This window comes from Phalacrocorax aristotelis, chromosome 9 (genome assembly GCF_949628215.1).
Source record: "Phalacrocorax aristotelis chromosome 9, bGulAri2.1, whole genome shotgun sequence".
Classification (NCBI taxonomy): domain Eukaryota; kingdom Metazoa; phylum Chordata; class Aves; order Suliformes; family Phalacrocoracidae; genus Phalacrocorax; species Phalacrocorax aristotelis.
The window spans coordinates 27,260,335-27,277,743 of NC_134284.1; the positions used below are offsets into that span (position 1 = coordinate 27,260,335).

The window sequence follows — 17,409 nt, forward strand, 5'->3', positions numbered from 1 at the left end:
TGTAGTTAATTCTGTGAGCAGATATAAAAAATGTAAGCAACTAGGGGGTCTAGATCTTAGCCTTCGGCAGTAGATCTGTGAAATCCCATGTCTGTCTCTTACCTAAGGCAAAAAAGAGAGTCCTGGTTTTGGCTTGCAAATGTAAAAACTCCTTCATATCCCTGGAACTCAAGTCAGAGTCCAGATGAAAGGTAGTGAACTGCTGTCAAAAACTATTCTGATTGCATTGCATTATTTCAGTCAGCTCTGACTGGGCTTTTGGACTTGCTGTTTGTCACACTGTTACCTTTTATTAGGAGTGATGTGGCAGCCTTGTCATGTTAAAGAGTATTAAAGGTACAATTGGTAACAAAATTGAAAAGACAAATTTCACAGTTATTTAAGCAAGGGTAATCTAAAAACAAAAATCTTATGTTCAAGCAGCCCAGAAAAGATAAATTCCTTAGATTATCACATAATAAAATAAAAGCTCTACCACTCAAAACTGCTAGAGTGTTGTCTATGATTTCTCATAGACTAATCAAATTTCATTGGAAAAGCATTACTGTAGTGGATGTAAATAGCAGTTAAGGAGCTCTGGGACTGACAAAGTTGTACACCTGAGAAGTGTGCCTGGCTAGTTGATTCAAGGGGGTCAGAAGTGGAAAGAATATTTTCAACTTCTTACAGGTGGCTTTTTTTTGATCCTCCAATCCATCCTCTACCAGAACGAAGTAGGATAGTTTTCTCAGGGTTCTTGGAAAGGAGTCTTTCTGCAGACACCAAGGTGACCTAGGGTTGATACGATGTAGTGTTGGAAAGCCAAGGACTGTGGTTGCAGTAGCTAAAGCTGATGTAAATCACTATTGCCAAATCAACGTTAGCAGTAATGCTTTTGTGGTTCCATCGTGAGCTGCTTCAGAAAGGGAAGCTCGTAGAAAAGTAACTAACTTCATTTTGATAGTTCAAATAGTTCAGTTTTCTGTGGTTTTAGATCTGTGAAACATTTCTTCTAGGTCAAATGCATAACAGTTACAGGAAGGATTTCAGATCAGGTTAAAACAGTCTTGGCACTGAACCTTGAACCTGATGTGGAAAGACAGTCCCGCAGATGGAGCTGGGAAGGGAGCAAGCAAATGGCCACTTCTGCTTCCTACTGCCTTTTTTCCCAAGAACACCTTGGGAGATTGTGAGACAGATCAGAGCCAACACTGAGGGGTTTGGGGACTTTTTGGGTTTTGTTTGTTTCATTGTTGGGTTTTTTTTTGTTTTTTTTAGCTTAAAATAACTCTTTTCCTTCCCACATTCTTATTTACTCCTGGAGAGGTTTATATGTAGCATTAATACTGCTTTCTGGCTTTCATCTTGCTTTGTTAGTTAAGGTAAGTTTTGGTATTCTCCTTTTACAAGACAGTCTCTCTGTTCTTCTGGTTATTGAAGTAGCCATATAATTTGCATCTGTTCAAGTTTTGGCGGATCCCCTTACACCTGGTGAGAATTGCAGATGTGTTGTCAGTCCCCATCAGTTTCCCCAGTATCACAAACTGAGTACCTGTTGTCTTCAGAGCTTCTTTTACTTCAAGGGCTGACAAGTAAGCTGGCTGGAAACTTTGACAAGACTTGGGTCACTTCAGAGTGAGGGGCAGTTCTGTACAGTGTCACTAACACATCGCACTCTTGTAATTACCTTTCCTAACTTATCCTAGAGTCATGTCTGCCTGTCATCCAGTAGCATTACCTTGGAAGACAGCTGCTTTCTTGTGACCAAAGGAGCTGGTCCAAGTAGTTCTTCATTTTCAACCAATACACCATCTGCTTGTATCCAAAATTTGTAAACTCAGATGTATAGGTTTACATTATCTTACTGGATTTTATCTAATTTCAGACAATTGAAGGACACATTAGATGAATTCTAGTCTTACCAGTACACGTATGATGCATTCCAACTTTATCAGTATATCTTTCAATTGTTTCTTTTGCTTATTGAAAACTTTTGTAGAATCTTCTTTTGATCAAATAACTGAATTGGAATAAATATGTAATCCTAATTTTGTGCATGATTAAAATCAAAGCCCTGTAAAGTGCAGACAACTGGTAAATACATTCTGCTTCTTTTACAGGGAAACCTGGAATATCTTTGTTTTGTGTGTAGAAACCTTTCACTGTTACTATTGGCCATTCAGCTTCCATTTTCAATTTCTTTCCAGGAGAGGTTTTTCCCTTATACTTTATATCCTTGTTAAATGCCCCTGGCTACAGCTGCAGGTTACCTTATGCTGGTATTTATCTGCACGTATTTACCAACTACTCCTAACGACTGCATTTTTACTGTTCTCATGCTATCCAGTTCGTATGGAGTATTATGTGTAAAACACAAATGCTCTGTTTTCACTTTCACTTCAATTAGAGTACTATTCCTTAAAAGTAAAAATGAGAAGCCCAAGCCTAAATAAAGATGTATTTGAATGCTAAAATACTGTTGTAGCGTATCAGGCAGCAGGTGAAGGAGACTGATAGGCTAGGAGAAATACTTGGTTGAGCATAAATGTAAAGATGGAGGTTTGTTAGCTAGTGAGAAAATAACGGGATTTCTTAAAGCATAGGCACACAACCTGCAGAGAAGGAATGTAGAGGCTGATCACTTGAACCGATTGTTTTTCTTGGGAAAATCTTGGATGATTTAAACAGATTTCAGCATAAAAGTGAACAAAACGTTTCACTTGAGGGCGAAGGGAGGGAGGAAGGAAAGAACTTCAAAGGCATGACATAAGGGGGAGAAGCACAGTTCGACGGTAGGATTTCTAATCATGTGAAGTATGTGGATAGCAGGATAAACTGCAATACAGCTCTAGACAAGTTAGAGATAGCAGTTAATCCAGAAAAGAGTTTCCCTTAGAATGAGGAGAAACCCTGAGGATGAAAGGTGGGCACTGATCAAAAACCATTTTCCCTACAAGGGAAAATATGTAACACTATAGACCATTCCCAGCACATGTATAGTTCATTAAGCATTTTCTTTTTAAAACTGAAATGTGATTACGTTATTGTCTTTGCTCTGAAGACTTGATAGTTTAAGTTCTCAAATATTAAAGCCCTGAATCTGTGACAGAACACTAGAAAATGGTGTAGATACCACTCATCACGGTTATATTGTGTGCAAAAGAACCACAGTTCTTTGATAGGGTATGACCTAAAGCACAAGATCCATTAAGTGCAAACATAATTTAAGTTAGAAAGAGTTAGAAATTATTTATTTGTCAGTCCGGTAGAGGCCTACATTATAGCACCTCTGAGAAGGATCGTGCCTGCTTTATACAATTCTCCTTGTCATCCTGTTCCCATGGGTTGTGGTTAGTCTTGTGTGCTTAATGCTTCTGGATAAGAAATATGTCCTGCAAACATTATGGGATGGAGCATGGGCTAGTGCTTATCTTAAGTAGGTAAATTTTAGAAGTATTTCTTTAGCAATAAAATGGTAGGATGCTTGAAGGAAAATGTCTGTTTAGAAGGTAATGAATGAATGCTCCAGGTTGTAACTTCTTTGTACAGCTGTGCTGGATGAGTCTTAATCAAAAAGCACTTTACAAATCAATACATATATGGGATCTACAGTATTTAGCCTGTTATGCTGCATTAACCTCAATACTTTCTTCTCCACACAGCTTCCTCCTCAAAGAATTGAGGAACCAGTGATAGTAAGGGAGATGTATGAGGTAGCAGTGTCTTTGATTCAGTCATTTGATGAGTTGGAGATGAAGAGCAATAGGTAAGGTACACTTCTAGATCTGGAATCAGTGGTTCTTTGGGGAAATGAGACATTAATTAAGGAACAGCAGCAGCCCATGTATTACAGTTATTAGTGGTAACTTAATTTCCTGTACATCTCTGCTTTTATTTTATATATTCATGTGATATCTACTCAGGTTAGTCATAGTAACACTGCTTGTAGGTCTTACTAAATGCCCTGTGTTCTTTAAATACACTTCATGCTCTGGAGTGTAAGTCACCATTCAAGCCAGCCACATCATGTGGAAACTAGATTCTTTGCTGCGGACCACAGCTGAATATTATTTATATGAAGAATAAAACCAGAACTACTGTTTTTTACTGTAAGCTAAAACCTATATTAAGCCATAAAAAAGAATGCAAACTAGGCATTAATTTTCTGGCTGCTTAACTAATGCCTTACTGTCTTTTGAAATAAATATTAATTTGTGTTACTGTCTGCATTTTATAAATTGATGTTTAGTATCTGAAAATGTAGTAAAGTTGCTTCTACAACTTTGGTCTAACACTGAGTGCGTATTTATTTTAGGACCGGGTTTTGTTCCCATGTATACCAATAATTTTTATATATATGCTGAAGAAATAATTTTGGTTCGTAGGCTTAATTTTTTTCCACACTTAGTATTACGTAAACTTTGAAATTTTAAGAAAGCATTACTTAAGCTCATCTGAGCAGTTATCAGGTGAACCACTGAAGTACAAGTGCTGATGGAGGTATATAAATACAATTTGGCACCAACTTTCTTACAATATATTGTGACTTCTGAGCTCTTTTTCTTTATGATTTCTTTTGATTTTTTTCAATTAAACTACCTTTTACTGATAAGCTACCTTTTATAAGCGAACATGAAGGCATTAGCATTTCAGCGTTCAAATACCAACGGGGATATTAAACATCCATTATAATGCACTTTCCATCAAAAACTATACTTTCTGTTCATTTATAGTTTGAGAGTAGAGGCTCTCAAGATGCCTGAAAAAATTTTACATCAGGAATGATGACAACAAAAAATGAGTTCTATATTACATTAAGGTGATTTTAGCTTCTTAACTCATAACAGATAGACTGAGAGGGAGACATCTTTGATAAATAAAATGACCTGTAGTTCTTGATAACAGTTAGCTTTTTTCACATACTAGGCTTTTGTTAAAGGGTCTAATGTTATTTCTAGAATAGAAAACTATTACATATACTTGAGCAATTGCTGAATAAGTTTGCATAGAATTCTGCAGTAGTATACTACCTCCTTGTTTTAAAATCTTTGGTAACCTAGTTTTTATTAATTTCATTGCAAATAAGAATGTTTCTTTTTTGACATAATTTTGAAGACAAAACTAAACCTAATGATGTAGTTCTGATGTTTATATACTGTGTTTTTTTGAAAGCCTAGTTGCAAATGGTGTTTTGAATTCCATTTCTTCGGGAAGTTCAAATAATGTGTTTCAAAAAAAAGTACAGTTCTGCTTTTTATTTCAGAATAAAATAGCTTGGGGTAATAAGGTAGACTGAGGTTGTAAAACTAATGAAACTGCATTTTCTTGTTAGGGAGAAAAAAACCTCAAGTGTTGCATCAGAACGTGGAAGTGTGCTAGTATTTTTACCAGGTGAGTGTATGTCTTAATTTCCTTTTTCCTTATTTGTCATCTAACAAGATTTCTTTTGGCACTTCTTCCAGGGATTTATTCAACACATTTTAAATTGAGGTTGATTGGTTTATTTGGGTATTTTTCTTGCAAAGTTGTTTAAAAATGGCAATAATTGGAAGAGCTATGAGCCAAAAATTAAGACTTCGTAGGTGTTAAAAATGAAGTTACAGTAATAAAATTAATTCCACAGTTAATCCACAGAAATTTAGTTGCTCAATTTTTTAGATTAGTTATTAAATATTGTGTGAAGTTGTTAGGATTCTTTTAGAGACATTTTCTTCTCTGAATATAGCGTAGACTCTTTGCTGGATTTTATTTAGATTCTTGCAGTAAAAGTTAAAATTCACTTTTTTCTTTCTGTGTACATTGGTTGGTGTAGCAGGAATGCTCAAAAGCATACAGGGCAACATAGTAGGTAATGATCAGAGAACCGATTATAAATAGTTTTAGTCGTCCTTAAACAGTAATCCACTGTTATCTTACACTGCCTCTAAAATCTAAGGGCTTCAAGTAAGAATGACTACCAAAACACAGTAATTTCTGTGTAACTAGGCTGCAGCCTAGGTTTGCCCAGCATCACAAAACTATTACCTGGTGCTTTCATGTATTCTTCTACTTCATGGACGTGAAAGTTTGCTAGCTGAAAACTTTGAGAAGGCTTGGGCACGTTCTAGTGGCAAGAGTCACCTCGGAGTCAGGAGCAGCTGTTCCCTAGGGCACAGTGAGGTCTGTCTTTACCAGGACTTTAATGCTCTGTAAAATCTTCATTGATGTAATTTTCCTGCTGTGTTGAGCTTAGCAGTAGATTGGAAGCGCTAGGGCTGCAAACACAGTACACCAGCAAAAAACATACTGCACTTGCAGAGTAGCTTTCAGTAGCGGGTGCTCCCCTCCAGCAAAAAGGCATTAGCGCTGCCTTTCTTAAATTTACCTTCTCTATGAAATCAATGGCTAGAAGAAATAATGTTGTACTGTCATTGTAGGACCCAGTTTGCCATTAATAAAGTAGGGAGACCATCTCTGTCTGTTGCCTCTGGCCTCTCATGTTGTTGTTTTCTGCTGTGCTTTCAGACTTCCTCAGGCCCTCTGAGTCTTTATTTCAGGCTGAATTTACTCTTTAGCACTTTCAAGTCCCAGATCTTGTTTTTCTTTTGATGTTTTTTGGGGGTTTTCTTTTTTGGGTGTGGGTTGTTTGGGGTTTGTTTTTTGGTGTGGTGGGGTTTTTTGTGTTTTGTTGTTTCTTACTGCTATCCCTGATGGCTTATAACTGCAACCAGTAAAATAAACTTTTTGTTTAAATACCCTTGGTAATACATGATAACCTGTGCAGATAGTGCTTTCTGAATGAGCTGGTACTCAGGTTTTTTATTATTGTTGTTCACTGTATGACCTTGGCCTATTTTATAACTGGGTATTCAAGACTGATCTTGAACACAGGATTAGCAAACACCTCTTGAAATTTTCCTCACAAATAGCCTTTATACAGAATTGGAGAAAAGGGGAGGAGGGCCCTCAGTTTACAAGAGGGCAGCTGAGACAGAGATTTGGGTGAAAGTAACCTCCACATTTAGGACACTGATTTGAGATTCCTAGATTTTTTTGAGTGCTTACAAGTACATAGCATTTTGTGCATTCAAAATAACACTCCCATTGACTTTTCAAGCTGACTAGGCATTAGCAGCCAGGAAGAGTAGTGCCATGCTGAGTATTGTTAAGTGATTTTTGGTTTGGGTTTTTTTTTTGGCCACTTTCTTTGTAGAACTAGGTGATTGGGCAGAATCTGCTTCCACAGAGCAGCTGCAGCTGTCTTGAGTAGGACTCCGTATTTTCCCTTCCTGTTGTAATTGCCCATCTTGTTCAGTGCTTAATTTTGTCTTTTATATTACTGAGTCTGATTCTTTACAGGGAAATATCCTTCAGTACTCAGCTCTGCTTTGATTCCAGAGCTAGTCCATCCCTAGGTATACAAAAATGCCATGTTAAACTGTACAGTGATATTTTTTTTTTACAACATGTATGCATAAATATGTTCCCAGTGGCCTGCATTAAATTTGCCCAACCAGTCTTGATTCTGGATTTTTTTTTTTTTGTTTTAATGCTCCACTTGGCAACCCTAATGCTTCTTGAGCACATACACTGACGTATAATTCTTCAGACTTTTTAAAGAACAGATTGGAAAAAGGGATCTGACTGTGACTGAATCATCACTGAGCTACACCTTCAAGTATGTAATGTGCTTCTGCCAGACTAGCTGATGGACTAAATGAAAGCAACAGTAGGTTGCCACCATCCACTTCAAGAGCTTGTAGAAGGTGGGGATGGCCTGATTTCTCTGTGCTTTGCATGCACCTGCTGTTGGCAAGAATTGCATAACTTAAAGCTTTAGGGTTTTCTTTCAAAGGGATTCTGCTGTTACTGTCCTCAGCTTGTGTCAATTTCTTTGTTTTGTATTTTCATTAGCACTTCTCTGTGCCTCACCCATCTTCTTGTCCTGGTATGTTTGCCAAACATATTTTGTTACTAGTTTCTTTTTCATTCCAAGATCTGCCTTTCCTGGTGTCAGCCTTTTGTTCTGTAGGTGTCATGATCAACTCTTGTCACTTAAAGAACTGGGCAGCAGATACTGCCTGCTATGTCTAGTCAGTCATTACTAGACTGACTAATAATTAATATTGGTTATGCAAAGTCTGCTTCTACCAATCATGGATCAAGCTTCTTTTAATTGTTTTTAAACATAAATTGGATTCAAGCCTTGATGTCTTACTCAGATACGTAATCAGGCAATAAAGCAAGTAGGAAGCATTAGACAACGAGCTAGTCAAGCACTACCTAGTGGGATTGAGTAGGTCTGGCATGCTGTGTCCAAACAGACCATATCATGGTGTTCTTGTGTTTTCTTTATAACTTTAATTACATGCTCTAGTTAACGAACAGACACATTCTTTTCCTATATTATAATAATCTTAAAGTGGTACTGTTTTTTATATTCACAGTCTGCATGTTTTTCTCCACAGTGCTGAAGGTGTTTTGCTTAGAGCTTTGTTAATTGCTTCATTATTGTGCTAGTCATTAGTTTGTTGTTTGGCCAGTTATTTGCATTCTCAAGTACTCTTACTTCATTTGAGCTGTGATGTAAATTAGGCTTCCTGGCTGTTGATTTTAGGCTCTAATGATATTGCTTTCCCCTGTAGCAGCCTTACACAAAGGATATCTCTCAAACTTTTGCATTTCCCTCTGATTGCCCCACCACCACCATTTTCCTTTCTACTCCAACTCACCTGTTCTTCTCCCCACCCCGACTTCTTTTATCTCCCTTACCTATAGTCACTTCCCCTCATTTTCCAGTTTCAGTCTTTCTCACTCCAGTAGTTGACTAATCTCCATGTTCAAGTGCAACTTCTTTTCCCAGCCAACCTTGTATTATCACCATGTTGGCTTCTTGTTGAACCTGTTTCTCCTTTTCTTGCCCCAACTTCTTGATTTCTGGCTTTTTTGCATGCTCAACTTCACTCAGTCATGATTTCCAGCCCATCACATATCCTTTCCTGTCATTTGATTGAAGTTATCCTTCTCTTCTATTCTCTTGAAAAGATCTCTCTTCCTCCACTTGCATTTGTCTTCCTTCTAACTTCTGGATTCAAGTAACAGTCATCTAAAGAGTGCAAGAACTTTCACATCCAGGTGCTCAAACTACATTTAGCCTCATTGAAAATTGCAGCAATCCTGTACTGCATTTACAGAATAATTTCATTTTTCATGTCCAGCCGGGGAAGGCCAGTGTTGGACAGATTGTTTGAAAATGGGGCTTTTGGAATTGAAGTCTCAGTAAGAAGTAAACAAGGCTTCTCAGTAAGGTTTATGTCTGTGGAGGTATTCAGGAAGACAGCAAAACTCCGTTAGTCATGAAATTTCCCCTGGCAGATGTGAAATGCATACCCCAGAGAATGGGCACTGGAACTGCCAAAGGTAAGATGGCTAAAGCAGAAAGAGCTGGTTTGCTTTTGGTTCCCCGCCTTCTCCCTGCTCTTGGTAACATCTTGTTTTGGCTGAAATATCCAAATTTATCCTAAACCAGACATACAGCATGTGGTGAGCATTGTCAATTGCAAGGAACTGAAACAAGGGCTAATAATGGGATACTGGCAGATGGCCTTTATATCTGATATTGTCACTTTAAGTATAAAGTTTTGAAAAACTGACACAGTGTTTCAGTAACTCATTATTACATGTACTGTTTAACTCTTCTGCTGTTTTATTATACAGTGAAAAGGAGGTAATAATGAAAGTCAATTAAGAATTTAAGTAGATATGAGAATTGGTTTTAGAACTGTTAGTGATCACTAAAAAGAAAACAAACTCCTGATTACTTTTTCCCTAGGTTTGAGTGAAATAAGCTACATGCACTCACGTCTCTCAAATATGTTTAACAAAAGGTAAGGTAGACCACATTTGTTTCAGTTCAATTAAACTTGAACATGAATCCTTCAGCTGTATGAGTTCTAAGTACGTAATATGATTTAGCGCAGAGGTGTAATTGATGTTTATATTCTTGCATCAGTAAATATTTCACTAATATATATATATTTTTTTAGGTGGCAAGTGTACCCACTTCACTCACGTGTGACATTAGAGGAACAAAGTAATGTATTTTTGACTACAGTTCCTGGCTACAGAAAAGTAAATATTGTTGAATGATTATTTTATGTGTGTGAAACCTCTTGCTAGTGTAATAATAGCAAATAATAATATTTGTAAATTAACATTAGCTGTGCCAACCCAAACAATTGTGTGAGGGCAAAGCAGTTTTACTTTTTCAAAATGTAAACTGATTGCCTTTCCTACCAAGCTGTTGCTGTAACTGGTGGTGAGACCTCAAGGAAAGAGCAGTAACAGGATCTTATCCTTAAATTATTGTGGGACACTGCTTTTATCCTTCCAAAGAGTTTGTGCATGTCGACTCTTCCACCTGCATGACAGCAGTATGCTGCTGGTGGCACTGCATAGAAAAGTAGCTCCCCAGTATGAGGATGTCTTGCCTGCTTTGTACCCCACATTTTGGCTAGTGTCCTGGTTTTCTTTATGTCAGCACTAATAGTGTGATGTTTTGTTATGGCAAAAGCATAAGGAATATTGCCGTTCTTCCTCTATATTGTTATATGCTATTCTACTTTCTATGCTTTTCTGATCTTAGGACAAGAAAATACAAGATTTCTTGTCTTGTGTTGCCTTTTTGAATATGCAGAGCAGAAATACTATGTTGCCATTACATTTCTATTCATAGCAAGTTGGATTTTTCATGTAGAAACATTAATGTGAGGGATTTTTTTTTCTTTATGCATTTGTTGCTCATTTTTTGCTTCAAATCTCAGGTTATTCTATCTACAAATATAGCTGAGAGCTCTGTAACTGTTCCTGATGTTAAGTATGGTAAGTCATCTAAATCTTGTAATTGTGTATACACTGTATATGTAATGTTTTTCCTTACTTGTCCTAGCTTAAATCTCCACAACATGTCACCATTTTACAAAGCATTACTGTTGGAGTTTAATTTTGACAGTTTTTGAATTCTTTCTTTCACAACAGAGAACAGTCTTAAATCTGAATGTATGAAAAAATAATAGAATTACTGAGTGGGACATTGGTTTTAATCTTTACTGGGGGCAGGGGGTTGGAATAATTTTCAGTGCAGTAACAAACAGGATCAGACCTCATGTCACAAGTACCTTAAGCTTTTTATTTACAGTCTGACTATATTTTGAAACAATTGCATCAGATTAAGCAAATTTTGGTACAGAATATATAAATGCAGAAATGGTTGACTTTTAGTGCTTGACATCTGCAATGTTTATTATATTTATGTTAAAATCTGTTTGCAGTTCTGTTGGTATTCATAGTATCTGGGGTCTCATTGTTTATAAATCTAGTTCTCTTTATCAGTTTTCAAATAATTGAAACTTTTGTTTTCTGATAACACAAAATCAACCAGTATTTTTTTCCACTGCCATGAGGATAAATTCTTTTATAATAATATCAGATTTTTTTTTCTTAATTGCAGTGATAGATTTCTGCTTAACTAGAACTTTGGTTTGTGACGAGGAAACTAATTACCAAAGTTTGAGACTTTGCTGGGCATCTAAAACAAACTGTAATCAAAGAAAAGGTAAGTTGGCAATAGGTAGTGGAAAAGAATGTTAAGAGCTAACCTTCATGGTTCTATGTTGCTTTTCATTTTATTAACAGTAAAAAGCATGGATTATTTCTGCCATGAATAGTTTATAGAAAAACATAATTCCTTACCATGTCAAGATATTAAAATGTGATTAAACAGCTATGCCTCAATGTTTTATTTTGTTCGAGTATTTTTCCAGAGGAATGCTTTGTATTTTATTGAAAAATGTTAAAATTCAGGGACCATAAAACTTATGAGGATTATTTATTAGTTAATAGTAATTTTTTTACCATCGGCCATTTTCAAAAAGGGGAGGTAGGTACTGCTAGGTATATGTTAACTACTTGTGAGTTCAGTAGTAAAAGAAACTTTCATGTCTGTCTGTCACTCTTAAATCAGTTGAAATATCCACAGCAGTCTCTCTAGTGTTGACCAGTGTTCATAGCACAAGGTTAAATAAGATTTCATATCAACTCTTCTAGTGAGACTGTACTCTTAAGTATCAAAATTTTTTCATTTCAGTTGAAAAGGGTACTAAATAAATTGATATATCACATGTTCAGATACTAAAATATCCTCATTTTTAAATATTATAAGCACTTCACAATTACAGCATGTGGTGGGTTGGCCTTGGCTGGATGCCAGCTGCCCACCAAAACTGCTCTATCTCTCCCTGCTCCTCAACAGGACAGGGAGAACAATTACAACAGAAGGCTCATGGGTCGAGATAAGGACAAGATCACTCAGCAATTACCATCACCGGCAAAACAGACTTGACTAGTGGAAATTAATTTGATTTATTACCAATCAAATCAGAGTAGGGTAACGAGAAGTAAAACCAAATATTTAAAACACCTTCCCCCTATCCCCTCCCTTCTTCCCAGGCTCAACTTCACTCCTGATTTCTCTACCTCCTCCCCGCAGTGGTGCAGAGGGATGGGCAATGGGAGTTGCAGTCAGTTCATCACACGTTGTCTCTGCTGCCTCTTCTTCCTCACACACTTCCTCTGTTCCAGCATGGGGTCCCTCCCACAAAAGACAGTCCTTCGTGAACTTCTCTGGCGTGGGTCCTTCTTCACAAACTGTTCCAACATCAGTCCCCCACAGGGTCAAAAGTCCTGCCAGGAGCCTGCTCCAGTGTGGGCTACCCATGGGGTCACAGTCGTCTTTGGGTGCATCTACATGCTCCGCCATGGGGTCTTCCAAGGGCTGCAGGTGGATATCTGCTCTGCCATGGACCTCTATGGGCTGCAGGGGGACAGCCTGCCTCACCATGGTCTTTACCACTAGCTGCAGGGGAATCTCTGCTCCAGTTCCTAGAGCATCTCCTCTCCCTCCTTCTTCACTGACCTTGGTGTCTGCAGAGCCGTTCCTCTCACATATTCTCACTTCTCTCTCTGGTTGCAGTTGCTGTTGTGTGGCAGTTTTTCCCCGTCCTTAAATACATTACCCCAGAGGCACTACCACCATCACTGATGGGTTCGGCCTTGGCCAGGGTGGCTCCATCTTCGAGCTGACTGGCACTGGCTCTGTCAGACATGGGGGAAGCTTCTAGCAGCTTCTCACAGAAGCCACCCCTGTAGCCCCTCTGCTAACAAAACCTTGCCACGCAAACCTAATACACAGCTTTATTTCCATTTGGCTCTGGGTCAGCGTAGGTTATGACGACCAGCCAATATACAACCAGTAGAAGCAGCATCTTATATGGCAGATTTGGACTTGTTATGCGTATGACATAATCCATTGGAGAATTAGGCCATAATTTTATCTCACTGAGTGGAGTACCCTTTAGTTTGTTGAAGTGAATGTTGTTTGGATTTGTGAAGACAGACTTTCTGAATCAGTACGTTTTCTATAAATAGTAGACCGTAAAGATGTTTTGCTGTTCATCATTGTATCTTAAAGGTTGTTTGGGTAGAAGATTTTTGCCAGCTGTAGAGTCAAGTAGGAAATCTGATTATACTCATTGTGTAAAGAGATACAAACACAAAGCATATTTACTCTGCATATAGAATCTTTGGTTTGGGGGTATGCTAAAACTTGCATTGACATATTTATCTATATTAGACTTAGATTTGGTAGGACTTGCCTTTTCCTGGCTTTGAGGAAGTATATTTTAGTGCCGGATTCATCTTTTCAGCTGAGACAGATACTGATTGAGGGCAGTTATGCAAAAAAGGCATTTGAGTGAAATACTTAAGTAACTCTTCTGTTAGTTACTGCTGCTATGAAAGCAAAATTATTTCATCCAATCCTTATGTAGGAAAGGATAGAATGTTTCCGCTGGGCCTGTCTGCTGCAGGAGAGCAAGATACTGGTCAGCCTGCAGCACTGGCTGTCATGTGCTGCTCAGCTGCCCAGAAGGCTTGTTAGATGGATGGGTTTTGAACAGCCTGAAACTTGGGCAGTTCACAAACTGGTGGTTTGTTCTTTTATGTGAAGGTCGTGCTGGACGTGTTTCCAAAGGGTATTGTTATAGGCTCATACGCAAGGACTTCTGGACAGACTTTATTCCAGAGAAGTCAGTACCTGAGATACTGGTAAGGCTTTTGGGGAACATTAAGAATTTTTTTCATGTATGTGGTCATAGCGGAGACGACAAAAAGAAGTTTTGCTTTACTTTTACTGAAGATAGTGTATGATTTGAATAGTTGTTAATAACTGTAACACTGAATAGAATTCAAATTGATAAATAATTGACAAAGACCGTTCCGCATAGTTGTCTTCACAGAAGGAGATTCATTATAGCAGTAGAATGGATGTGGATTGGAAATAAGCAACCTGTTCAAAAGAAAAATATCCTTAGTTACACAAAATTAATTTTAGGTTTTACTAAATGGTAATCTTTACCTTATTTTTCATATAAAACACTTTGTCACACTTTGCGTGGGGGGAAAGTAACAATAATATTGTCTTACCTTCAGCGTTGTCCATTGGGAACTACAGTCTTAAAAATAAAAAAGCTTGATATGGGGGGACCAAAAGCCTTGCTGGCAACAGCTCTTTCTCCACCCAGAGTACGTGATGTTGAACGTACCATACTGCAGCTGAAAGAGGTAGGCATTCTTTTAATGTTAAAATTATGGAAATAAAAATGTACTGTAGAAATGCTTTTCTTGGTATTTGAGGAGGTAGTAGCCTTAATTGGAACCTGAAGTAGGAACTTTGTCTAGAGATCTTTTCTCACATTTTACTGTTATTTGGTTACTGTCCTCTTCAGCATAATTTCCACAGTTCCTTCATTAAAATGAGATTATAATTTCATCAGAGATTAGTGATACTGTTTGTGAACAGTATCTGGTCTGGAAGATCTGTGGTCAGAATAGGAAGCAAGGAAGAGAACTTGAACTCTGTAAGTGAAATTGTTTATTAATAAGTAGCAAAATCACACTCTTACACCTTATCATATACAGGGGTCAGCCTGAAGATCCCCTTCTGACCTCTGTAAGGAAGTTGGTGATTTTGCTTTTCAGTTATAAAGTTGATATGGGGTAGAACATTGCACTTTGGAAAAGAAAGATAGGAAATGATATTGGTATAATTTGTAGCTTGCTTTTATATCCAGCATATGTAGTAGAAGCTTTGGTTTCAAAATACTGGGCTTTTAAAACTGATTTAAGAACTTCAACGTCATAACAGTTTTGATACTAATTGACGTTGCTTTGAGATAATTACTTGCTTCTTGTCTTGCTCTTTTGCAAACTGGTCTTATTTACTTCGTCGACTTTTACGAATAAATAAATTTTCATTTCTCTAGCTGGGAGCACTTACAAGTTGTGTGCAAACAGAAGAAAATCCACATGATGGTGAGCTGACTTTCTTAGGAAGCGTATTGGCCCACTTGCCAGTGGATCTGCATCTTGGAAAATTGATAGTCCTTGGGCACGTCTTCGGGTGCTTAGAAGAATGCCTAATTATAGGTAACTGAAAGAAGTACATGTGGGAACATTCCTTTAACAACAAATGATTTGCAGGTTTTCATTTTGATTTGGTTTTGTTGTAGCTGCATCGCTCTCATTGCGGAATTTCTTTGCAGTACCTTTCAAACAGCATGTCGATGGATACAGGTATTACCCTAGACGTTTAACAACTTCCTGACTACATTCAGGGGCAGAGGGCTGAGTTGACCATTATATATAATTTTTCATGTCATAAGTCTAATATTCTAAGTGCCAAGCAGTGCAAAAAGAAGCTTTTCCAGGGCAGCTGAGATTCCAAAGTCTATTTCTACATGAACTGATTAGTATCACAGAGCTAACTCATCCTTTTCTGAGTACAAGACCTGATTCTTCAGCTTTGCCTTTCTGATGTGAACATGTGGTAGTGTCTATTAAAATGGGGGTTTAAAATAATTTAAAAAATAATCCTTGCTATCCTGCTCACACAGTTTACCTTCAGCAAGGAGATGTGAATAAGAATAAAGAATTATAATAAATGTATTGACGTTGTTTGAAGTCCTGGAAGGTGTTAATAGTATAGCATTCTGAGCTGTATAATATATTCAATATTTGTAAAAAAAAATTGTTCATCATTCTTTTTGTTTGCATTGCCAGGAACAAACTGTTTTTTGCTGGGAATAGTAAGAGTGACTGTATTGCAATTGTGAATGCATTTAAGGTAAGTCTCTCTTCTGGCTTATCTTCCAGTGAAATCTGATAGACTAATCTGGAGCATCTTACCTTTGTAGGATCAGTGCAGCATTTGTGCTCTGAAGTTGTTAACAACTTCACGTTACTCCTATCTACTTAGTGATACTTTCTGAGGGCTGTGTCCTACTGTGTAACACTACTAGTTCTGGTGAGTTAGTTTTTACCACTATGAAGGAGCTGCACAAGTTTGCACCAAAGTAAGGTGGCAAGAAATGGGTAAAAATGGGTTACAAGGCTCAGTTTCTGGGTATATTCCCTGCTATCAGTCTCCTATGGATTTTGAGGTATTTGTTCTACTAAGCAGATGAAAAACAGCACAAACGGTGGAGAAAAAGAGCAAGAGCATGCCGCTTATCACTGTCGTCTTCTTGCTAGAAGTAGGAGCAGATTTTGAACATGCTAGGAACCAGAGGCTCAGGTTTTCTTGACCTGCTGTGATCCTTTCAATAAAGGAACTGTTTTACATTGCGAGGCAGATTCTTTCCAGTCCAGAAAGGTTTACCTGGACCATTTTAGCTACTACAAAGTTGATGTCTCATTGCCTCCACAGAACAAATGGTGGCTAATCAGTAAGCAGAATGAAGTTTCTGGAATTAATAACTTGAGGTGCTGAAAAAGTTTCTGACATAGCATATCTGCTCTCTGTGTGATACTGAGGATCCCACTGCAGGTGTTACAAATCTTGTTATGAGACTGAAGTACTCTGATATGTAATACCTTTACTGTGCCTTCTCATGCTTCTCTTCTAGGTCTGCTTGGTTTATTTTCCTGTGTCTTAATAGTTCGTCTATATCTGTGCTGCTTCAAGACTTCTTTCCAAATTGCCTCTGAGCCTTTTCAGGGGGGAATTATAAAAGTCCTGTCATGGGCAGCAAGAAATTTCTATTTGCTGCAGACCTATGTCTCCAAATTACAGATACCCAGAACATACTGCCTTCAGTGGTTCAGGAAACTCTTTGAGATTACCGAGTTCTGCTTCCCAATGAAGAAAAATTTTTTTAGGAAAACACCACTTTTTGGGGAGCAAAATGTTTTTCATCAACCTTGGAGGTGTTTAAATGCTGTTGAACTAAAATAGGATTAATTTTTTTAAAGTAATAACCATAAAGCATATATTAATTTATCTAGACACATAAGTTTGTCTCCTGTTATTTGAACAATTAGCAGTAATCAGGATAA

General features: G+C 37.6%; 1 protein-coding gene across 2 annotated transcripts in view; it reads left to right on the forward strand.

Moving 5' to 3' along the window:
- Positions 1–17,409, forward strand: part of TDRD9 (tudor domain containing 9) — a 92,161-nt gene that overhangs the window by 43,293 nt on the left and 31,459 nt on the right. For both annotated transcript variants that reach the window (XM_075104047.1, XM_075104046.1), the window contains 11 exons: positions 3,642–3,745; positions 5,312–5,370; positions 9,791–9,845; positions 10,005–10,089; positions 10,782–10,839; positions 11,468–11,572; positions 14,024–14,121; positions 14,506–14,637; positions 15,339–15,501; positions 15,585–15,648; positions 16,135–16,198. In XM_075104047.1, the coding sequence (XP_074960148.1) occupies positions 3,642–3,745; positions 5,312–5,370; positions 9,791–9,845; positions 10,005–10,089; positions 10,782–10,839; positions 11,468–11,572; positions 14,024–14,121; positions 14,506–14,637; positions 15,339–15,501; positions 15,585–15,648; positions 16,135–16,198 (987 nt within the window). The remainder of the gene's footprint in view (positions 1–3,641; positions 3,746–5,311; positions 5,371–9,790; positions 9,846–10,004; positions 10,090–10,781; positions 10,840–11,467; positions 11,573–14,023; positions 14,122–14,505; positions 14,638–15,338; positions 15,502–15,584; positions 15,649–16,134; positions 16,199–17,409) is intronic.